General features: G+C 46.3%; 1 protein-coding gene across 1 annotated transcript in view; it reads left to right on the top strand.

The window, feature by feature from the left end:
- LOC142578267 (cell adhesion molecule Dscam1-like) overlaps positions 1-22,976 on the top strand; it is a 207,898-nt gene that overhangs the window by 5,369 nt on the left and 179,553 nt on the right. The window contains exon 2 of the mRNA XM_075687668.1: positions 10,691-10,847. Coding sequence (XP_075543783.1) covers positions 10,691-10,847 — 157 coding nt within the window. The remainder of the gene's footprint in view (positions 1-10,690; positions 10,848-22,976) is intronic.

Here is a 22,976-nt window from a genome sequence, read left to right as displayed (position 1 = left end):
CTGCTGGCTGCGTCGGACCGTGAAAGTGGTATGGCCTCTTCCTGTGTGTCTTCAAGAGCTGTCCGAGCGGCTTTATCGGCGTCTTCATTTCCGATGACGCCGCAGTGACTTGGCAGCCACTGAAACGTCACGTGATGTCCTTTCTCATGTGATGTATGGAGTAGGCATCTAATATCGAATACGAGCTGTTCGAATGGCCCGCGACGCAGAGCTGATAGTACAGATTGTAGGGCTGCCTTTGAGTCGCTGAAAATTGACCATTGTCGAGGTGGTTCCCGATTGACAAAACAAAGTGCAGCTCGAAGAGCAGCTAGTTCCGCAGATGTAGAAGTCGTTGGGTGGCCAGTCCTAAAGCTGATGGTAATACCTCTTTCTGGGACGACTACAGCACCGGACGAACACTGGATGTTTGTGGAACCGTCAGTATAAATATGTGCGCGGTCTGCGTACCGCACGTGCAGAAGAAGCAGAGACAGTTGTTTCAGCACAGGCGACGACAGCTCAGACTTTTTCCCGATTCCTGGCACGTTGAGATGGACTGTGGGGCTGACAAGGCACCAAGGGGGCATCGATGGTTTAGATGCAGCGGTGAAGCCCGAGGGAAGTTTGTCGTTGTACTTGACAATAGTTTTTGAGAATGATGCTTGGTGCCTGTCTGAAGGTAGTGTTGCAAGGCGGTGATAGGGGGCCCGTGCCAAATGTCTGATATGCGTTCTCAGGGTTTCCACCGTGATGTGAGTCTGCATTGGATGGTCCCGAGCAATCGCAATAGTTGCCTCAGTTGACGTGCATCTCGGCAAACCAAGACAAACTCTGAGTGCTTGAGCTCGCGCTGCTTGCAGAACACGAATATTTGTCTTGCAGGTGTTGTTCAGTACAGGTAGACTGTATCTTAAAAAACCGAGAAAGAGAGCTCTGTAGAGTCTCAGCATTGCGTCTACTGACATCCCCCACGTCTTTCCTGTCAGGTATTTAAACAACTGGGAGGTTGCTGTTAGGCGTCGTTTCATGTAAGCTACGTGCGGGCTCCAACAGAGGTCTCGGTCGATAATTACGCCAAGAAATCTGTAGGTTCTGACATAGGAAATGGTCCGCCCATTGATTGAGATGACATAAGGCGTCATTGGTTTGCGAGTAAACGCCACTAGGGCGCATTTTTCTGGCGATATGCTGAGACCTTGTTCACACAAGTAGCTCGCTGTCAAAGTAGCCGCTCTCTGAAGCCGTGCACGTATCTGAGGACGTGTCACTGCCGAAGTCCAGAGACAGATGTCGTCTGCGTATACTGAAATTTTGGTGGTAGTTGGCAAGTGTTCAGCAAGCCCAATAAGAGCGAGGTTGAATAGCGTCGGGCTGAGAGCACCGCCTTGAGGAACGCCCTTGCTGGTATAGCGTCGCGTAGTTGGCCCATCGTCAGTTAATACATAGAATGATCTTGCAGATAGGTAACTTGCAATCCATAAAAATACTCGACCACCTAAGCCAACCGTCACAAGAGCGTCGAGAATAGCCTCATGTAATACGTTATCGTATGCCCCTTTCACATCTAGGAATAAAGCTGCAGATAAACGTTTACGGGACCTTTCGTGCTGGACATATGAAACGAGATCAACTACATTGTCGATGGAAGAGCGGTCACGTCGGAAGCCAGCCATGGAACTCGGATAAATCTTGTAGTGTTCAAGGTACCATTCCAGGCGGCCAAGGATCATCCGTTCCATTATCTTTCCTACACAGCTGGCCAACGCTATCGGGCGGTAAGAGGTGAGCTCTAGCGGGGATTTGCCCTGCTTCAAGATTGGCACCAGGCGGCTCACTTTCCATTCGTCAGGAACATTTCCCTCCTGCCATGAGGTGTTGTAGAGACTCAATAGTGCTATCCGTGCGGATTCTCCGAGATAGCACAAGGCTCGGTATGATATACCATCTGGACCCGGAGATGATGAGCGCCTGCAGAGAGCTAGGAAACTAGGAAAGAACTAGGAAACTTACCAGCAAGTGTGTGACCGGTTTTGTTAGCAAGAGAGAGAGACATAGAGAGGAAAGGGGAAAGGCAGGTAGGTTAACCAGAGAAAAAGATCCGGTTTTCTACCCTACGCTGGGGAGAGAGGGGAGGGGGAGGTAAAGTGGTAACAAAGTAGAGATAAGGAAAGAAAGGAGCATAGACACACAATCACAATCGGTCACTGTCACCGAATACTGTCGTCGCACAGCACAGTGACACTTGCAGCACTATCAAAATCTGTTCAAGCGGAACGTACGAAAGGACGAGAAAATCTCACTGGTGGCGGCAATGGAAAAGAAACCATCCTCGAGTAAGTACATAAGAGGAAAAAAACGAAATCAGGAAAGAAATAATTTATGATAACTAAAAGGGAAACCCATTACGTTTCAAAACGAGATCGGCATGTCTTAGAGCATGCAGTTATAAAGCGTGATACAACAAGGAAGTAGAAACATGTCCTTGCTGCGGTAAAGCTAGGGAAATGATGGAGCATGTTTTATTAGAATGTGACGATATCGGCGCAGCGGTCGATTTAGGCCCCTCTAGCCTCCTTGAGGTCCTTGTGTTCAGAGAGAGCAGGGGGAAAGTAAACATGTCCGCTGTAGTGATTAGTAAAAGGTGATTAGAAGATTGGTGGAAGAAAAGTAGGGAAACGACAAACAATGGAGGCGTACAAAAAACATTGTTCCCTATTGCGGGTCAGACATTTTGGTGATGGAAATTCATCGGTTCATTCTTTTTCTTTTCTTTAGCATAGGTAGGATATTAGGCAATATAAGAATAGGAGCTTGGTGGTGCAACCGTGAAACACCACGTTCCAACAAGGACGCTCATAGCATCCATCCATCCATCCAGCACAGGTAGCGGGCCAAGGTAAATAAGGAATCGTGAGGAAGAAAAAGGCTGTGAGGTAGAGGTATAAATATAGCTGTTATGAAAGTATTTATGGCGTACCTGATTCAATCAAGCAGGCTAGGTGACTGTTTGTCAGTGTCCTGATTCAAAGGGGGTGCTATTTAACCATCGTCATCATCATTAGCATCATATCGTGCCATTTGTCACGCAATGTGGCATGCGCGCATCGTAGCGTAGATACGTGCTAACTTTGCATTGCAGTTGCGTTATCTTCCATCAGGTGCTCCTACATCTAGCTGTTGCATGTAGCAGCATGCATATAGCAGTTACATGCTGCATGTAAATGTTGCTACCACCACCAGTTGCATGCTGCATGTAGCTCAACTTGGTTAACTAAACCAGGCTAGGTGACTATTTTTCGCCACCGCGTTTTGAAGGGGATGCATATAACCATGATCATTACTGACCTTATCGTATCGTACCACCGGTCAAGGCATGTGAAATGAGCGCCACGTAGCCTGGATTACCTGTGCTTGCTATTCGGTACACGTAATGGAGCCTCCTCGCAAGGTACGAACCGCTGCTGAAGAAGCGAATCGCAGACCTACCGCGCGGCTGCAACCAGGCAACGTGGGGCTCAGCAGACCGCTGTGCAGAGAGTAGCACAAGCTGAAGCTCGCCGTCGACGTAGGTCGGAATTATTAGTAGTCGATCATAATTCGCCACTGAAGAGGTAAACACGTTCGAGGAGCAAGTATGGCCTTCAAGCAACGTTCTACAACTGAATTCTGCCTTTATTTCGTAGCATTTTCCATTAGCTGGCTGTATTTACCATGACGCGAAAGGCTTCCTGCAAAACTGAAGTGCTGAAACCAGACGACAGCAGAAGATACCAGGCGACGCACTTATCAACCGTGTGTTTTATTTTCTTGAAGCGTTCGCTATCTAGTTGGTAGACATTTTTATTGTTGTGAAGGTAGCGCACTTTTGGTCACATGAATTGACAAGCTGAACTCTAGTGCTTTGAGTGATCATCTTTGTTTCCTTTGGTTTCCGTACCTTTGTCCACGAACCTTTACAATAACCTTGGGTAATGAACTCAACAAGCCTACGAATATCTTCTGAGGAAATGTTATTGACTAGCTGATTGACTTTTTGTTTGTTTGATTTATTTATTGATTAATTGATTGATTGATTAAACCATTATTTCATTTAAAAGCTCCAAGACATGGGCTCACTCATACAACCACTAAAAATATGCGTGCAAACCTTATACACACGAAGGCTCAGGCGCACCTCAATATACCTTCGATTCCTTTCATCCATACCCAGATGTCAGATCTCTCATAATAAATTCAAACGGTCTGCTGAATGTACGCTGTTTTTGTCAAGCATTCTTTTTCTTCCTTTGTTTGGGTTAGCTCATGTCTTCTCGCCATTCCTTTTGTTGTCTCCTTTCAGCGCCGTTGTATTGCAGTAGCAGGGCACCAAAAGGCCGAAGTACGAAGCATTTTGTTGTCTAAAGATTAGAGGAGTGGTCGATGGACGTAAGACAGCATGATACGCTCGACCATGCTATAGTGCCAGGGAATAGCATTGACGTGTAGCATTTTAGGCTTGTGTAAATACATCAGTTCCGAAAGCACGAGCGACACGTGATCAGCTTCATAAAAGAAAAGGGACGAGAGGCAGAAGTACGACGCAGGCACAGCACTACCCATAGCGCTGCGTCCGCGTCGTACTTCTGTTTCTCGTCCCTTTTCGTGCGCTAAAAACTTAAAAGTTATGGAATACCAACATGCCCAAACTTACGCTCTTCCAGTTATTGATGTTTTCAGCGTAGGGCTACACTCTGTTTCAGTAGTTACGTGCAGCAGAGCCAAGGCCACGCGAACCGCGAGCGCAGAATCTTGCGCAGCGTGATGTAATGTCGCAGTTTGGAAGCGTTTTAATGATATATTAGCAAACGCGTGTTAGCAAACCAGCCGAATTGCATGTTAAGTGACATGTTAACAAAGAACAGAAAAATATGCTAGAAAGTAATAAACCCCAAACCGTCATCACCTCAGCTTTCAGTTCCAGAATGAAAGACGAGTGCCTTCCATCATCAGAGGTCACTACTGCATTCAATTCTTTTTTTTCTGTTCTGCCTTTACAAATGACCTTCCCGTTCCCACTAATACTTAATTCGGTTCTGTTGCCTCCATCATGAATGATATAATCACTCAAAAGGGCATCGAACCTGCTATGGAGCGAGCGTCTTTGTAAGAGCTCGGCTACCGGTCCAGGTGGAATCTGTCGAAAACTACTAAATACAACTAAACCAATAATATCTTGCATTTTCACCGCTCCTTTTCAACAATCTATTGACTCAGGATGCGTTCCTGACGAATCGAAAATAGCTGAAATAATTCCAACCTCTAAGTCCGGTGACCTATCATCCGTCTATAACTACAGACCTATTTAACTGACCAGTGTCCATGTAAACTATTAGAACACATTATATCATAAGCAATTATGAAATACCTAACAAAGAAAAATATTCTCTTCATTAGCCGACACGGGTTCCAACAGGGGCGCTCCTGTGAGACGCAGTTATTATGGAGCTAATCTCTGACCTGTAACAAACTATTAACGACTATCACATATAGACGCCATATTTATTGATTTTGCTAAGGCTTTTGACAAGGTAGCTCATAAGCGTTTATTAATGAAAGTTCGCTATTTTGATATAAATAGTAGGGCTACGAAATGGATAAGTAAATTTTTAGGTGGTACCAGTTTGTAACAACTAATGCATTTTCTTCTTCGCGATCACTAGTAAAATCTGGGGTGCCATAGGGCTCTGTATTGGGACCAGTTTTATTCCTGCTATACGTCAACGACATCAGGAGTAATATTAAATCTACAATAGGACTATTTGCAGATGATTGCTTAATTTATTGACGAATAATTAACTCTTCTTGCAATGACACTTTGCAATCGGACCTCACGAAAATTACCGATTTGTGTAAACAGGGGAAAACGCAAATAAATGTTTCAAAAACTAAGGCTATAGTTTTCACTAGAGCTAGTAACCCGAGGCTTACCCATTACTCAACGAAGGACATTAGTATTGCACATGCACGCACAATAACATACTTGGGAATTCATTTATCTTCAAACTTTTCATGGAATCAACACATCGAAGCGATTACTAGCAGCACGTGTGAGAGCTGCATCAGGCGTAGCCTTTACTCAACAAACAAGTTCACTAAATTATTAGCCTATACGACACTGGTTCGTTTGAAAATGGAGTACGCCTCTTTCACTTGGAACGCACATGAGTCGTACCTCATAAAAGAGCTCGAGTCAGTCCAAAACAAAGCAGCCCGCTTCGTTACGTAAAATTACTCTGGAACGTCTAGCGTCACTAACGTTAAAATATCTCTAAATATCTTTTCTCTAGAAAATCGAAGACTGGTAGGACTCCTTTCCCATTTTGACAAGATTTATCACAGCAGGCCGTCCCGCGTCTGGATCATCTCTTCGAAGTGCGGCCCGTTCTTGCGCGCATTATCTTTTTGAGTCACTCGCCCCTCTTTCTCGTGATATACCACTGGAATATGTTACGAAATGAAATCGCATCCGCTCTAAGTCATGATGATTTCCTATCAAAACTAAAACACTATTTTAACGTACTCACGCAGGATTCTCTTGCTCATTCATTATAGGCATCAATGTGGTCTTGCGCACTTCTAATTATTTTTTTCCTCCCCATATTTTGATGTTTGTTGCGCAATTTGGTTTGTTTCAGGTTAGAACCGAGTTACTTCTACTCCATAAAATTTTCTCTGGTTGTGTTATTGCATTGCTTCATGCAGTATCAGCTGGCATGTGCACCTATTTTAGCAAGCATTTTCCTTGCGTGAAGTAACCAAGGAACGTTGATTTTGTGTAACACCGACTTTAATACAATAGGCATCTTCAACGTAGAGGATGTGTCGTTGTAGTGGCCTTACGGTTTTTTTCGTCCCTGTTTTTCCGCTTGTGTTCTTCTTTTTTTTTTTTTGAGCATGCATTATCTCTTTAAGTGCACGTACTGTAACTATCGCTGATTTATTGTAGCACCCCTATGTAATGGCCGTAGGGGCCTTTAGGGTACTAGAATAAATAAAAATGGCCTTGACAATTGGTCTTGTCGGCAGATGTTTACGTGAAAGCTTCTCTACAGTTCGCTGGATAGCTTATTGCGTGATTTTGCTTCGTTCTTTAAAGATATACTTAGCGAGGCTATATAATACTGAAAATAGATTTGTCCACTTGTTGGAATGATAACGTGCAGAGCACAAAAAAAATAATGGAAGGCCACGGTACAGACATTAATTGGAATTTGAAAAGTACAATGAATGGTGTGATTTGAGAGTAGACAAATTCATACGTGCAGTCAGCACAGCCAAAACACCGCGGAGGACTCCGTCATAGGCACTGCTTCGTCCTTCGCAAAAATGGCTCCCGTACGCTTACTTGTGCGCTATCGCTACAAGCTTTTCCTCTACGCGAAAGCAAGGAATACGTTGGCGTCGAACATGCTTGGAACAACGTGGTAGGACCGCGGTAAATGTGTACAACTTTTAATTAAAAATACGGCTGCACTTACGAATGTCAGCTGGTGCACCGTGTACAAGTGGATGATACGCGGGGGGATGAAGGGATGGGGCCACCATCCCTTACGGCACACTGACTGACTGCGCCTTTTGAACCCTCCGCTTGCGGCATCTATGCAGCCCTCCTTCTCGTCTGTTTCTCTTAAAGCGACAGTAAAGAGAAAAATACGATTTCTTATGCGTCGGTAAATTACCATTCTATGACACCAAAAACACCACTCTTATCACGATAAGACGCTTGGTAAACCAGAAAAAGCGCAAGAACGAAAGACGGGTGGCGACGCCTCCTTGAAGTTCTCGCACCTGGTCGCTGTGACGTCATGGATTTTTATGGCATCTTCTACGGCCTGCTTAATTATATAGCGGTACAGATTGTCTACATTGTGTTCTAAAGGAACCAAATGTTAAACCTGGCAAGTTTCGTTAACCTTTACTCAGTCAACGTGGCCCTTATGCGAAAACATACTTTGGTATCCCCGACGTCACATTGACTTATGGGCGTCGGGGTTTCAGCGCGAAATTCAAATACTGACACTTCGACCTTTGTTTTCTCATCTTATAATGAATCCATTATTTTGAAATGACTGCCTACAGGGTTCTTAAACAATGCTTTATTAGTCTCAACTGAGTTATCGTTTCGCTTCAGTGTCCCTTTTGAATGCGCACGCATTTTTGGTTTCAGAGGAAATCTGAAATGAATCTTCTACAGCTGCTATCAGAACAGCTGATCTCGCTGCGCAGTTGAAATCTCAAGAGATGCTGCAGCCGCCTGCGCTGCAGAGCTCCCCACTAAATGACGACAGGGCACAGAAGGGCACCTTTAAGCTGTGTTCGCCCCCATGATTGGTCGAACAGACCTGTAGCTTCCACAGTGCTGCACGGAACTACTGAAGACGCAGTACATAAACACGATACTGACTGCAAGCAGAAACATTCTTATAAACGAATGCTGCGGAATTTTCCGTGTTACTGAAACAAAATTCTTCACCCGGTACTTTCCTCTGCATTGCAAAAAAAGAATAAGAGATAGCATAAATCTTACCAGTGGCTCTTAGCCAGCGAAAATGCTTACTTTTTTGCTATAGCTTACAACCTGACTCCCTTTTGACAAAGCTGGTCACCAAAATGGCCATGAGCGAAAGAGAAATTCATTTGCATGTGAAATAACATTTTTACTTTGAACGCCATAATAAAAAAAAGAAGAAGAAAACGTTTGAAATCCCTTTTAGAGACGTCCGAGGGCTAGCGATGCTAATACGGCACACATTATTCGCATGGTTTTTCCTGCGAATACAAGATATGGCTTGTAATCGCACAAATTTCTGAAGGCACATTGCGCTTTCTTCTTTTTAACAGATCCGCGAGACCGTTTAATTTAGTGCTGGTGTGATTGCCAGGATACTTATGTGTATTTTACTTGTGTACTGCTGTAATTCTCTGTATTTCCTGTTTCGTTTCTTTTCCTCAAAAAGAAAAAAAAAGGATGTATGGACGTCTATGGGCCAAACAATGAAATCTTCCTTAACTCAGTAAGGAAGCCTTCATTGCGGTAAGGCCACCTTATGTCGCTCTGAAAGCTTCCTTACTGAGGGGCCCTCGGTGAAGGCTTCCTTGGTGCTTCCTCAGCATAAGGTAGCTCCAAAGCTACCTTCATGCGTCCTTACGCCGCTCCTGGCCCTGAACGAGCGCTTCACCTCACTGCTTAACCACGTGACGTTTGCTTGCGCATGCGCGCTGTCGCCCACCTGCGGAGAAGCGCGAGCACGGTGCGTCTTGCCAGGCATGTTCATTTCAGTCACGCGTGCGGCATGGAAGCGTGGCTAGGCGTTGCACGACGCCGGCGTGCCAGCGTTGCTGAAGCACATCAAGTTTTCCACTGTAATGCGTTACTTTTTTTAAGTTTAGTAAACAAAACCAGAAGAAAGCGTCCGCGCTTCTCTATATTAGCTCTTCAATTTAAAGATTGTGCGACGCTACATTTTTTTTTTTATTGAATAATTGTTCGCGTAAAGCTTATAAGAGATAATCTCGAACCCAGGCATGCATGCGGCAACCGCTCCTTACGTGAGGACGGATGAAGGGAGCTTTCAGAGTACGCTTGCTTTCTCCATCGGTCCTTCGCTGTAAGGAGGCCTCACGTAAGGTTAGGAAGCGCTCGAAGGAAAGGAACGTTTCATTGTTTGGGCCTATGTAACTGTTTCTAATTTCAATTGTAGAATGGGCGCTGGCACGTTTTTGATATGCTCAGTGCTCAGATAATGGTTGCATTGTTCCTACTTGTGTATCTTTAGTTCTTCCTACTGTATGACTTGTAAAGGTGTTCATAACCTCTGTCAAGTGAATTCATTAAAATGTTTGTTGAAGCTTTAGTTTCATTGAAGTGTCAAAGAAGGTCAATGGTCAGACCACAATAAAATTACCTAGTCCCAATGTTGGTGTAATGCAGCCTCATAACTGATTGATAGCAAATTGGAGTTTGTCTTTCGGGGAAAGGCATTTTTAAAAGAGAAATATTCACATTACGCTATCGCGTTGAAATCAATGAACAAGGTGTTCTGATAACTGCGCTATGCTAAAGTATGTGATTATTAGGTATATGAGCTATATACTGTCACGCGCACACTGTTTTGCTTTTCGCCAGATTATCGCGTAATTCCGGAAGTATCGCTCGACGACAGACACGCCTACCATATTTAAACTCTTATCAGTACTTTGCACTGTGGGCTGAAAATCAGAATACGGCTACGCTAGCACTAACAAAGCGGATAACGGAGACATTTAACTTGTCCGCAAGCGCATCTACGCTTGGGAAATACGTTGTGGAAATACTAAAGACATGTGCGGTAGCAACAATGCTAGTAGCAGCACTTCGTGCCCCAGAGTTTGACCATGACAGCTCGCAAAGTTAACACAGTAGTGATTTAACATGACATTGGCTGCTGGGGCAAAGCACTGGTGGCGACGCAATCGTTAACGTGCCGTCCTTCAACTACATTCCTTTGACGAGAACACTCGCGGGACACAAAATGCTTTTAAAAACGCATTGTAGTTGGAGATGACGTCGCAGGATGCCGTCACCAGCTTTTTTTTTTTTTTTTTTTTGCTAGTTCCGTGCACGACTTTGGTGGACAGGTCGTCCGTAAACTATGCACAGGTCTACACTGTCTACACCCTTCACATGCAGGTTCCGGGGCTGCGAGAGACGCGTTCCGACGGCTCACTCGTGCTTCCGGCGTTCGGCCCGTCCCAGTTCCGGCCGGAACTGCACTCCACGACTTATCGCTGCGTAGCCTCGAACACCGTGGGACTCGTGAAGAGCCGCCTGGCGCACGTCCGAGGAGGTGAGCGCGATCGTCGCTTTGACTAGAACATCTAGAGCACATGCGACGAGAATGAAGCCAGAGTGCTGGCGGGTGTCGTGGCGCACATTGGAGACAGATGGCACAAGTGTAGGGCTACGTCACTCTTAGAAAAATATGTTGCGTCAGTTTTTGCTAACCATAAGCTATGCCTGTGGCAACGCTCGCCAAGATGTTGGTAATCGCAGGCATGCTAGCGACCCAGGTAGCAGCATTTACTACCCAAGTAAGTTGGCAGATAAATCGAGCAAAATTATAGGAACAATTTGCAAAGGTTTTAGTAGGAGTGGGTCGCAGTGGGCACAGCATTCACTACCCAAATAAGTCGGTACATAAAATTAGCAAAGCTAAATTAGGAATTCACTTAGACCTTAGCAGCCATGGTTTGCCATGGCACGGCTAGTAGCATATACTACTCAATGAAGTTATTAGTGGGGCCTTTTTGGGTTACGACCGGTAATGCTATACCCAAAGGATAATTAGGTCACTTACCTTCTAAAAGCGTAGCCTAGTAAAGGAAAATTTATTAAAAAAATGAAGTAGATATTACGCACTGTGGATGCCCACGTCACGGGAAACGTATGAATAATAGCTGTCTACCGGGAATTCTTAGAGATTACGCAAAACGTTACCGGGTGTACCAAGGTCTCCCCGTAACACGAACAACTATGTGCATGACGCGAGTATGTGTGTGGCGACAGCAGCAATATGACAGTCTTGACTATAGTGCAACGCATTTCTACTGTATTCGTTCGAAGCGAGCTTACGACATGCCAATTGTTGCGTTCTACATTGCTTCTGGACGAGCGTAAGCAAGAAAAACACGAATTTTGACGTGTTCAGCGACTACGTGTTAAGTAATCTTACATACCTATGTCTATGTCATGTGGCGTATGTTTAAACGAAGGTGGCATTTGCACCACGGCGATGAAAAGTAAAAAAAAAAATTATTCGACTCGGGCCGATAATGAAGGTGATGCAGCGTCGAACACTTTCGGCGTAGTGTTACCTGCTACGAGGAAAAAACTGGGAAACATGGGCTGGCCCTGGAAGCAGTTAATTCATACAAAGCATCTCAAAGCGTGGGTTATTACGAAGAAATAGCACGAGATACTGGCGCGTGACGGACGCGCCAAATGTCTCAAAGAGCTAGTCAGCTTTCGCACGAGAAGCTATTTTCGTGCGATAGCGGTCCAGTGTGAAAAGAATTGGGCTGCTGTACTTTAGCGGCTAGAGCTGGATTACACTGTCGGAAATACGCATTACACGTTACCGAGGCCCGAAGTGTGGCGAGAGAGAAAGTATCTACTCACGGACGAACAGTATAGTGCGTGGAATGAGGCAAAGAATTCTTCAAATTAAAGCGAGAACAGAGTTTCCGAGTGGTTTGGTTGTATATATAAACGCCGTCAAATAAGGATGCACAAGGATCATAACTGGCAGGAACGTTAAGGATGTTGATAATGGTGTTGTATTGTATTGGAAGGAACAGATATTACTAGCGAAAAAACGTACGATACGATGACCGACATACTTCACGACGTACTTTAAACAACCACCTTATGTCTACAAAGCGAGGACGCTGACGTGGTCCAGCTGTGGCATGAACATGCGTATGGTCGTCCGTTTCACTGCCTTGTTTTGTGCCATTCCGCTGTTTTCACTCCGACCTTATTGGTATACAAAGGGCCCTTCTTGTTGTGCCGTTGAGCACAGAGCGCCTATGTATTTGTATAACTTAGCACAGTTATGAACCTGAATTTTTATGAAGTAATATCTGCACAAACACGTGGCCAGGAGGTATCACATAACTGTTAATTCGCTGCACTTCATATAATTGTTACACTGAGGCGACCAATACGCAGCAAAATATAGCACAAGCAAGTCGAGGTAGTAGCGTTTATTAAATTTACTTCCGTACACCTGTGGATCTCTTACTTTAGTATTTGGCTAGTAAAAGGTTCGTAATGGTATTTGACACTACTCCACCTACTGAGCTATTAGCTTTTTTATGAGCTAGTTGTCCCCAGTTTTTCATAAATGTTCGTGACTACATCACTCCCTACAAAAAAAAAAAAAAAATTACCGTATTTCTCATACCTCCTATATCCCATAACATCATATGACAAGCGGGGAAAACGGGTTTTTATGTAGGATCTCATATGTTTCGTATCGGATTACTGGACATGGGAGCCATAGGGCATATTAATTTCTCATTAGGGCTGTTCGGCTTTAGCTCCGCTATTGCATGATACGTTTTAAAGTAGATTAGTTAGGAGATACTTACTAAGGGTACCTTTTATTTACCTATTACTTGAATATCGTTATTTATTTCGAGAATAATGGCCACATTCTTTATTTAATTCGCAAGAATATACGTAAGTATGCGCTTTCATAATCCACTTTTGAAAAATTTGCCTCGATTAAGAACGAATAACTTGTGTGACTCCGGCTTCATATTACACTCAGCTTTAAATATGACAGAACACTGATTGCTGCCAAAAGCCTGGAAAATCCTCCCTCGTATAGTATCAGCCATGTGTTGAATAACACACCTACATAATCGTGACGTAAGAACAAGAAATGAAGAATGAATATCGCGCAGAGAAAAACTGCGTGTAAAATATTTTCCAAATAGTTGCAATCCTGACTGCACGTGGAAACAGATATCCTCGGTACAGCAGTAACCCTTTCCGAGCACGTCCACACGACTGCAGCTTCTGACAGAAGCTAACGTGCGCGATGGCCACGAGGGAATTAGAATATAAAACCATTCAGCCTTTTTGTCGCCATTGTATCGTACTGGAATGCCTTCGAGTGCCTTCAATAGCATTTGCAAGGCCAACAGTGCCACGCAGCCGTTTCAGACATGTTGAAGCAGCCAATTATTTCTTCCTCTGCCTACGTGCCGAAGTTAGGGGTTGCCTCCTGGCCGCTCTTACGTGGCAGATGTTCACAAAAGTTCAGGTTCCCAACTCACTTGTCAGCTATATGAAATGAACTAGTAAAATCTTTGGCCGGCAGAGGTCCGTTTCGCCACCACTCCCTTTAGGTCCGCGGGCTCGTTCGACCACGACGCACTGACATATTAGATGTTACGTAAGCAGCGCCGGCTCTTTGGAGCAATGCACATAACGGAGTGCATTGCGAACAGGCACACGGGGAGCTGTGTCCGAATCTGATTTAGTTGGAACGCGGCCTCGCCACCTATGTTGTTTGGCAACAGCTACAACGTTTGCGCAACGCGTAGCCGAAGCGGTTGGCTGCGCGGTTGGTTGCGCGCAGCCTCGCAAAACGCGACGATATCCATAAAGCTCCATAACCAGGATTGGCAAACGTGCTATATGTCGTTTCGTATTCTCGTGTTTTGTTTTGAAGTTTTTGGCCGTCAGCAATAAAGAAATCTGTACGTTATACTACTCTGAGTCGCCGACAGTTTGACTGCAAAGCCAGTACGACTGCCCAACCCACTCGCCGAAGGAAAGGTAAATTCCCTGGCAATGCGGAGGCAGATATCTGGAGGCAGATAGGATAGCTCGAGGGTACGCAACAAACCGGGCGTCCAAGAACACTGCCGCCATAGATATCTGCCTCCAGATATCTGGAGGCAGATAGGATAGCTCGAGGGTACGCAACAAACCGGGCGTCCAAGAACACTGCCGCCATAGAGGACCCAGAACCGGTAGGCCAAACATACGCTGACACGCTAAACTACTTCAGGGGCGCCAGAATGAGGTACCCGGCACCAGACAAACAACTCAACAGAGAAGAAGCCGTAATCTGGCGGCAACTACAAACGGGCACATACCCGAACTTATACATTCTAAACAAAATTTACCCTACCCAATATGAGAACACATGCCCCTGGTGCGGGGACAAGCCCACGCTATATCATATCACGTGGGCCTGCCAAAAAGCAAAAGAAATAACCGTAATAGAAAACCCGAGTGCGGAACAGTGGGAGAGGATGCTTTCCAGCGACATCCTGAAAGTCCAGCAAGGGCTAGTAAGGCGTGCTCGCACGGCAGCTACCCTCAGTGGGGCCCTGGACTAGGGGCACCAACCCTGCACATCAAGATGGAAGAAGCCATCTGACGCACCGCTAACTCCACATGTAAATAGAGCAAATAAACGTTTTTCACCACCACCACCTGGCAATGCCTCATAGGAAGAACAAAATATCGTCGCGAGAGGTTGCCTAGAGCTAGTACTATGTCACCGCTGTTTTCTTTTTTTCTAAATTTTTTGTTGAGTGCCTTAGTTTAACATTGATTGAGTAAACTCCCTTAGTATTTGTAATAGCGATAGTATAGATACCTGTGCTCCGTGCAAATTTTTTGTCAGTGAACTTGGTGCGGGAGCTTAATTAACTTAGTAGTAGTCTTTTGTACCAGTTACTAGAATTAAGCTTTTTAAGCGTAACGAGTCTTTTACAAATCAGCTTGGCGATGCTCGATTGCGATAAGTGAATTTCCATTGTACTCAGGTAGACAAAACGAAGCTTCTCCTCCTGGCTACATATGCTCGTAGGAGGGACCGACATCTACCGCATACCCAATAATGTATCACCATAGATAAAAAAGGAAAGAAATACACTTAATATTTTTGTGTCAGTCCCATATCAAGATAAGGCTAATCCTACCCAGTCGTCGTCGCGTTATCCAATTATCGCTTGAATGAAAGTTTAATTTCTTCGTTGCTTATTTTATTTTGTCACGTAAGTTTTCGCTACGCAGTAGTCTCCCTTGCAGGGGAACATGTATAAACCGCGTGACTATTCTCCTCAACGCCTTTGGAAGCGCCGAAGCACGCCTTCATCAATTTCTGGTCGACGTGAGAAATAGTGTCATCACGCGCCGCTGAGCACTTCCTATAGCGCCCTATAATTCCATGTGGCGCTCAGCGTACCACAAAACGGATATGAAGCTGCTATACAAACAATGCAGTACGAAATTAAATATATATATATATATATAAAACTCGATATTTTGGTGTACGTGCCAAGCTTGAACATCATAGTTGGAGACTCAAGCAAGTAATTTACAATAGCTTATTCTTTCTGTATGGGAACGGTGAACGCAGCAGCTATGGCTGGCGTAAACAGCTTTCTTCAACTATATATGTATGCTGCCTCATCCGCTTTCGAGTCAAGAGCGCACAGGCCAAGTTCCTTATTATCCAGTACAACTATGTGATGTTTAAAACCCTGTACATAGATTTTACTGGGCATATGACATGCTGATTTTTCAGCTTATGATAAGGAAGGCGATTTGAGCATTTAGTCTTTCCTTTGGCGCATAAATATGGGAATTTCTTCCGACTCAGTCATGCCGTATGCTGCTGCTAAGCAAGCAAGACGTATACGCGCCGCTTCTTTTGAACACTTTATGTATACCGCAACAGTAGCTTCTTGTAGGCATTTTGCTTGTAAAACTAAAGTAACGTTTTTCACATATTCTCGTTAAATGGTGAAGTCCAGCAGTTAACACATTGTCCGCGATGCAAGAGGACGAAGAAATAATGTTGGAACTAGCAACATTACGAACATTACGAATATACCCTCAGGCAGTCCTGCAGCACACGCGCAATAAAAGCTGCCGTAAAACGACCACTAGACACCCAAGCTAAAAAATTGGCAGTGGCTTAGCTCGGCTATGCCAGGATATACGTAGTGAAAGCTAAAGCATAGCATGGTCAGCCTTGGTTAATCTTGATGGCTAGTCCAGGCTAGCCTAGTTGTCTAGCCATGTTGCAGCGTTTAGCCAGTCGTTCGGCGCGCTTTTCGTTTGTTTCCTGGGCGATTCGTTTCCTCTTGATCTCGTGCCGATGTCGATTCCAGGCCTCCTCCTGCTTACCAGAATTGTCGCCCTCCATACTGCCGCCTCAACTGTGGCTGCGGCGCACGCGAGCTCTCCTTGTCAATCCTCCGACATGTTATCAGGCATGAGACGCAGCTGGCGAAGCGAGCGGAGGCGAGCGCAACGAAGAGGAACGCGGTGTACGTCATACCAAACGGCAGCGACAGGAAGGGGCGGCGCTGCGTAGAGGCAGAACACCTGTGGCTCGGTCATGGAGGAAGGAAACTGAGGAGAGGCCCTACCCTCTCCGCGCGCTAGGAGAAAAGTGTGGAGGAAATGACGTAGTAGAGTCTCCTTTTTTGCTGTTTTTTTATTTCTTTGCATAGCGGCCACGCCTTTCGGGTCACAATGTCGGCTTTGTTATGGTTTTGTGCACTCACACGTGTTGCTCCGTAGGTTTCGTACCGTGGCAAAGGCGCCGTGCGGGCAGGTTTGCGTTGGTCGCCGTGTTTTGTCGCACTGCGTTATCTGGACCATGCTCTACCGGATGTTGCTGTGGCCAGGTGTGACAGGGGGAAATAAAGTCCGAGAAATGAACGCGCATGCAATGCTGTACGCAATGTACCGCGCCACGGCAATGCCAGCGGACGAAAGAATATCCGCGGGAAATTTTGCGCTCTTGGACGGAATCATGGTAACGTGCCATCGCGGGCCGAAACCGATGCGTTTCAGAATCTGTACAATGAATGCTTTGCAGGTCAGTGATTCCTGCTTTTTTACAGCGCATATGGTGCATTTGCGGCGCGTAGAACGTACGCTATGAATGCATAGTTGGTGTTCAGTAACAACTTGCTTTTGTGTATATTAAAACACATATTGCTTAACTGTTGCTTGTTCCTCGCAGTACTCGCGACAGCACGAAGTCTTATAAGCAGAGCGCGTTCGGGGTTCATGCACACCTGCACAGGTGTACCTCAATACACGTGCTGATGGAGCGTTACGCAGAATATGTGCATTTTGCTGCCCTCGGAACCGTGTGCCTGCCAGCCAATGCTTCATCCTGGAAGATGGGAAAGAAGCGGCCGCCTTGACTTGAGGAACGAATCCTCCCTATCGTAGGCGTATCCTATCTGTGTGCTCGAGAAGCGCAGGGAAGTGAAGGTTCGCGAATGCGCTGCAAGAGTCGGCAAGGCTCCACAGAACGTACTCCTGCGTACACATCAAACGGCTGTTCCGGGGTCGCATGCAGGCCGGTTCTACGCGCGTACTGTTCTGCAACGTGCGCCGGCTATCGCAAAACTTTGGTTCCGTGATGCTTCACTTACCGTGCTAAGAGGGCACCTCAGGCCGCAGCCAATGAATCTAAACGCGGAGTCAGAAATGACATTCTGCCTCCTCACCGGCGCGCTGTGGTAGTGATGCGAGGCCACCTGAAGTTTGTTCAATAAAGCACGACGATTCCTCAAGCGAGAATGTGTTTGTGCTCATAAACTCCAAATGGATCGCAAATGGGTCGGGAATGTCGTACGTGTCTCCAGTGCCCAAGCAGAAGAAAGCAAGTAGAAGGCAGCGATAGGTGACCTTTTTTAAAAAAACACGCACGAACTGGGCAGCGGCCGGTACCTGCGGTTGATGAGGACAGTTCAGTTGGCTGGCCTTATAAGGCATGCTTATTTACATAAATGCCGGCAAAAGCAGCCGATTTGACCTCACGACCCAATTTGCGAAGTTCATGATGAACTTCCTTCAACATGACTTCGGCGACGGCAATGCAATGGGACATCGCGATTGCTCATATTGCTGGGAAGCGCGCGTGTCCGAGTAGCCCGGTTGCGCGCAGCGCGTCTTGGTTTCGCGAGAAATGTAAACAAAAGAGGAGAGCTGGCCCGATAGGCGGAGCAACGCCATGAGCAACGCCAACTTCCGGCTTCACTTTAGCTTCACAAACAGTGACGTCAGGGCCTCTCTTGACTTTCCTTCCTCCATGGGCTCGGTGCTACTCGTGGCGCATGCGCAGTAGTGACTAGCGAGCGAGCGAGAGAGAAATACCCATGGCGAGGGCGCACGTTGTGACGTCATGTGCCTCCTCGGAGCACCGCCATAGCGAAGTCGCTTGCGGCCAGTAAAGCTTTCGCTTTAAAATAAGCCATGTTAAAGGATAGAAACAGTCACTTAAGGACCTCGATTTCTTGACGCACGTGTCACCCTGTCTGATCAGGGGGAACCTCTCATGAATGTCTCTCTCCGCCTTTGTGCTTCCGTGGCCCAATACGCTGGAACTTCCATACAACGCGGTACACCCGCACTGCCTGTCGTGACTCGGCAGGTTTGCACCACTGTACGTTTTTGTTTACTGCATGATAAGTTTGCTTATATTTTTCCCATGTCGCTCTAGCACATGGGTGCAAGCTTTGAGGCACTCGCCGTTGTTGCGTACTCCAGGGTAGCGTATCGTACTGCTGACTAGTTGTAGCGACGCCTGCCTATCGAAGCTCGACCGACGTTACTATTGGGTAGCGTGGCGTTGTCGGCGGGCTGCAGACGTCGGGTAGACCATGGCGACCGGGCAAGGACGAGACAATTTCTAGTGCGAAACTTGCACGGTTTATTCAAAGCTTGGTGAAAGATGAAGAGAAGAGAATGAAGTGATCTTAAAAAGTACATTTCGGAGCCGCTTAAATCGGCTCTCTACAATCGTCGGAGGGATTGTGCTTGCGTCGACGTCACGTGACCGGCAGAGTCTGATTCGCGGAAAGAGGGCCCCTCCTCCTCCGGTTATACCGAGCCTATGGTTATACCGAGCCTGCTGCAAGGAGTAGGGCGTCCCGCCTCCGGTTATACCAAGCCTCAGGTCCGGAAATTGCGCGGAAGTGTTCCGGAAGTGCTCCCAATGACGTCACATGACAGGCACTGAGTCTGGTTTGTGGATGGGCGTCCCGCCTCCGTACATATCAAGCCTGCAGCAAGGAAAGAGCGTCCCGCCTCCGTACATACCAAGCTGCAGGTCCGGGATTGTAGACGCTTATCCTTCTCTTTTGTTGCTGGTTCGCGGAAAGGGCGGCCCGCCTCCGTACATACCAAGCCTCAGGTTCGAGAATTGCAGACGCTTGTCCTTCTCTTTTGGGCGTTGCTGGTACGCGGAAGTTCCCCTGTAGAGCTTGTCAGTTCGAGGAAAGGGTCCCTCTAATGTCGCGCGCGCGCGCGCGCACGCGCGCACGCGCGCACGCACACGCACACACACACACACACACACACACACACACACACACACACACACACACACACACACACACACACACACGCACACACGCACACACGCACACGCACACGCACACGCACACACGCACGCACGCACGCACACACGCACACACGCGCACACGCGCGCACGCGCGCACACACACACACACACACACACACACACACACACACACACACACACACACACACACACACACACACACACACACACACACACACACACACACGCACGCACGCACGCACGCACGCACGCACGCACGCACAAAAAGAGCGCTGTAAACACTGTGGGGCTTCCGCCAGACCAGCAGACACTCGAGAAGACCATGGCGAATTAGGAAGTCACGCTTCATTTGGACGAGGCATGGTGGGTGAAAGTCCTTTCTGCTCGAGGTGCTAGACGCCAGCCGTAACACCGTCCAACTGTATGGGTACCGTGGTTCTACAAAGCCGCAATAAGCAGCTATTACTCCGCACCTGTTTATCTATTACACATAAAAAACGTTCATTCATTCATTCATTCATTCATTCATTCATTCATTCATTCATTCATTCAGTTGTAAGCTCTGGAGAGGCACTATGGGCTGTGATCGCCTGAGAGAATACAAGGCATGTCTCTCTACTAGGGCTTCAATAGGATTATTGGCTATAAAACTTCGCAGTTTCTGGAATGCAGGGTTACCTAGTGCATTAGAAGGTAAGATCCGAAAGTTGCTCTCTAATATTTTTTCACAAAGATAACACTCACTATGTCGCGACACAAGGCGCAATCATAGTGTGAATTATTGGAGAAATTCAGAAGCACTGCGTTGCAGATACAGCAGCATGCCGTAGAAATCACATTCCGACAGTTCTCTTTTACAGCAAAGCTATTATGGCGAGGCTTCTCTGAATTCTTCTTGTGAGTCAAGAAAAACGTTCATTATCAGCAATGGCTCATCCTTTTCATAAGGCAGAGCCCACACACACACACACACACACACACACACACACGACAGGAATGGCCATTGCTCGAGATGATAGTTTCTGTTGAACTATATATATATATATATATATATATATATATATATATATATATATATATATATATATATATATATAATTGTCCACTTGAATGCATAGAAATAAGCGAGTGTGCGTACCTTCCGTCACGATGAACACCGATCGGGGCAATAAATGTGTTCGTACCTTTCTTTAAAATTCTGTGTCACCTCTGTGCCGTGTGTTAAACAACTTCGCTGGTCATCCGCCTTCCCAGGAATGGCTTATGATTTTTCAAGATCTGCACACAATTATCACAAATGGTATAGATATAGAAACCAAAGGGGCAAATGTGTTGTCAAGCTATCAGTTTTTTGAATGAGGCTTGATAAATGTTTTATCAGGCTTAATCAGGTTGATACAGCTTGATGCGTTGTAACGACACTGACATGTGGTTACATAAAACTACATTGTGCTCGAACATTTTGCCCTTTCGTTGGTTGAACTCATGTCTCTTTGTTCTGTACTATATGACGCTTTGCATGGTGGGTCGAATTACAACCTCTCAGCTGCCAACGACCTTGAACGCTTCAATGTTCAGGATCCTTTCAGAGAAAGTGTAGGTCAGAAAAGTGAGTCAACATTATTTCTGCCATGTGAGATTTCCATTCGCTTTATGTCTCACAGGCGCTTCAATGCTCAAGTGTGAACAAAAAAAAAACAATGCAAAACTAAAAGAAAATGGAGGAAAAGCGGAGCATCGCAGCATTGGAGAAAACTTGTCTTTCCGCGCAAGAAATCAGAAGGGGTTGAGCACAGCAGCGCTAGAAGAAAGAAAAGACCACCTGGTGGGGGATACAACACCTGTTCCATCGAGTTAAGCATCTCAGCTATGCGATAGAAACCAGAAGAGTTCAGGACGACGTGCTAACCAAGACGAACAGCCAGAAAGCCCAGAGCAATATTTACTCACAAAGGCGCAGGCCGGGAAGAAGCCACAGCAAAAATCACAAGAAAAAAAGAACTCGAAATTGGGGCATCCGGTGAACATGAAAGAATTGCACGGAGCATTTGGAAAGATGGTCTGCACAGCGAAAATCACGCATCTCTCGCCGCTTTCTCTCATTTTCTTCTTCTGTTCGCGCCAAGTATGCTGCTGCTAGTCAGAACGCACCATGCCGAAACGACCACGAAGCAACGCACGCGAACGCCAGATACGAGCGAAAGGCAGAAAGGTAGAGGAGAAAGGGGGCCTCAGGATGAACAGGGTACAGAAAGGGGATCTCGTCTCTGCCGACAGTCCACGGCACATAAAGGCCGAGTCTCTTGCTGCGCGGGGGCGTCATGTGTCAAGAGATTAAGTATAATCCGCAGAAAGAAAGCCCTCCTCCGAGGCCACGTTTCCATACAGCCACGTACACGGACATGCATTACGGTACGAGTGCTCTCCTAAAAGCAACCGCGCTGCGTCGACAACATCGGCAATCGGGGAGGGAGCGCACAGCGGAGCGCTCGGGGGTCATCAGCTAGCGTCTGCCAACATCCACGGCACACGAGAGTGGATATCAAGTGAACCTCCGGGCTCGTAAATCAATGGCACAGGCGTGCCCGGCTGCCATCGACGAGCAGTGAGCGTTCGATGGCACTGGACGTGTCGAGAAATTCCCAGCAGCGCTCCTTGGTCGAGCACGAAGCCGTGTTCACTTCCCCGTTGAAGGTGGTGATGGCGGTTGCCGGATCGTATGTTCGCGTATGCCAGCTCTCACCGGTGCTTCGCGAGGATTCAGGTGGTAATTGATGGAACGCGATTGGTCTTCGTTGCTTTTTCAGGCAATTTCTGTGGAATAACTAAAGCGTTCATATATGTCGGGAATTCAAGGTCATTGAGAAAAGGTAAAAAGAAAATTTACAAATGCTTTCGAAACAGACCATAAATTCTACTGTCACTGTCGTTATTGTATCACGAGTTCTCACGTTTCTACTGTTCATAACGGCGTTCCCGTTCAGAATCTACGCACTGAAAGTGCACTTAGCCTACACGTGGCACGTACAATATTAGGCGGCGTTAACATTTACT

This window comes from Dermacentor variabilis, chromosome 4 (assembly GCF_050947875.1).
Source record: "Dermacentor variabilis isolate Ectoservices chromosome 4, ASM5094787v1, whole genome shotgun sequence".
In the NCBI taxonomy this organism is placed as follows: Eukaryota; Metazoa; Arthropoda; class Arachnida; order Ixodida; family Ixodidae; genus Dermacentor; species Dermacentor variabilis.
This window is presented reverse-complemented; position numbering and strand designations above follow the sequence as displayed.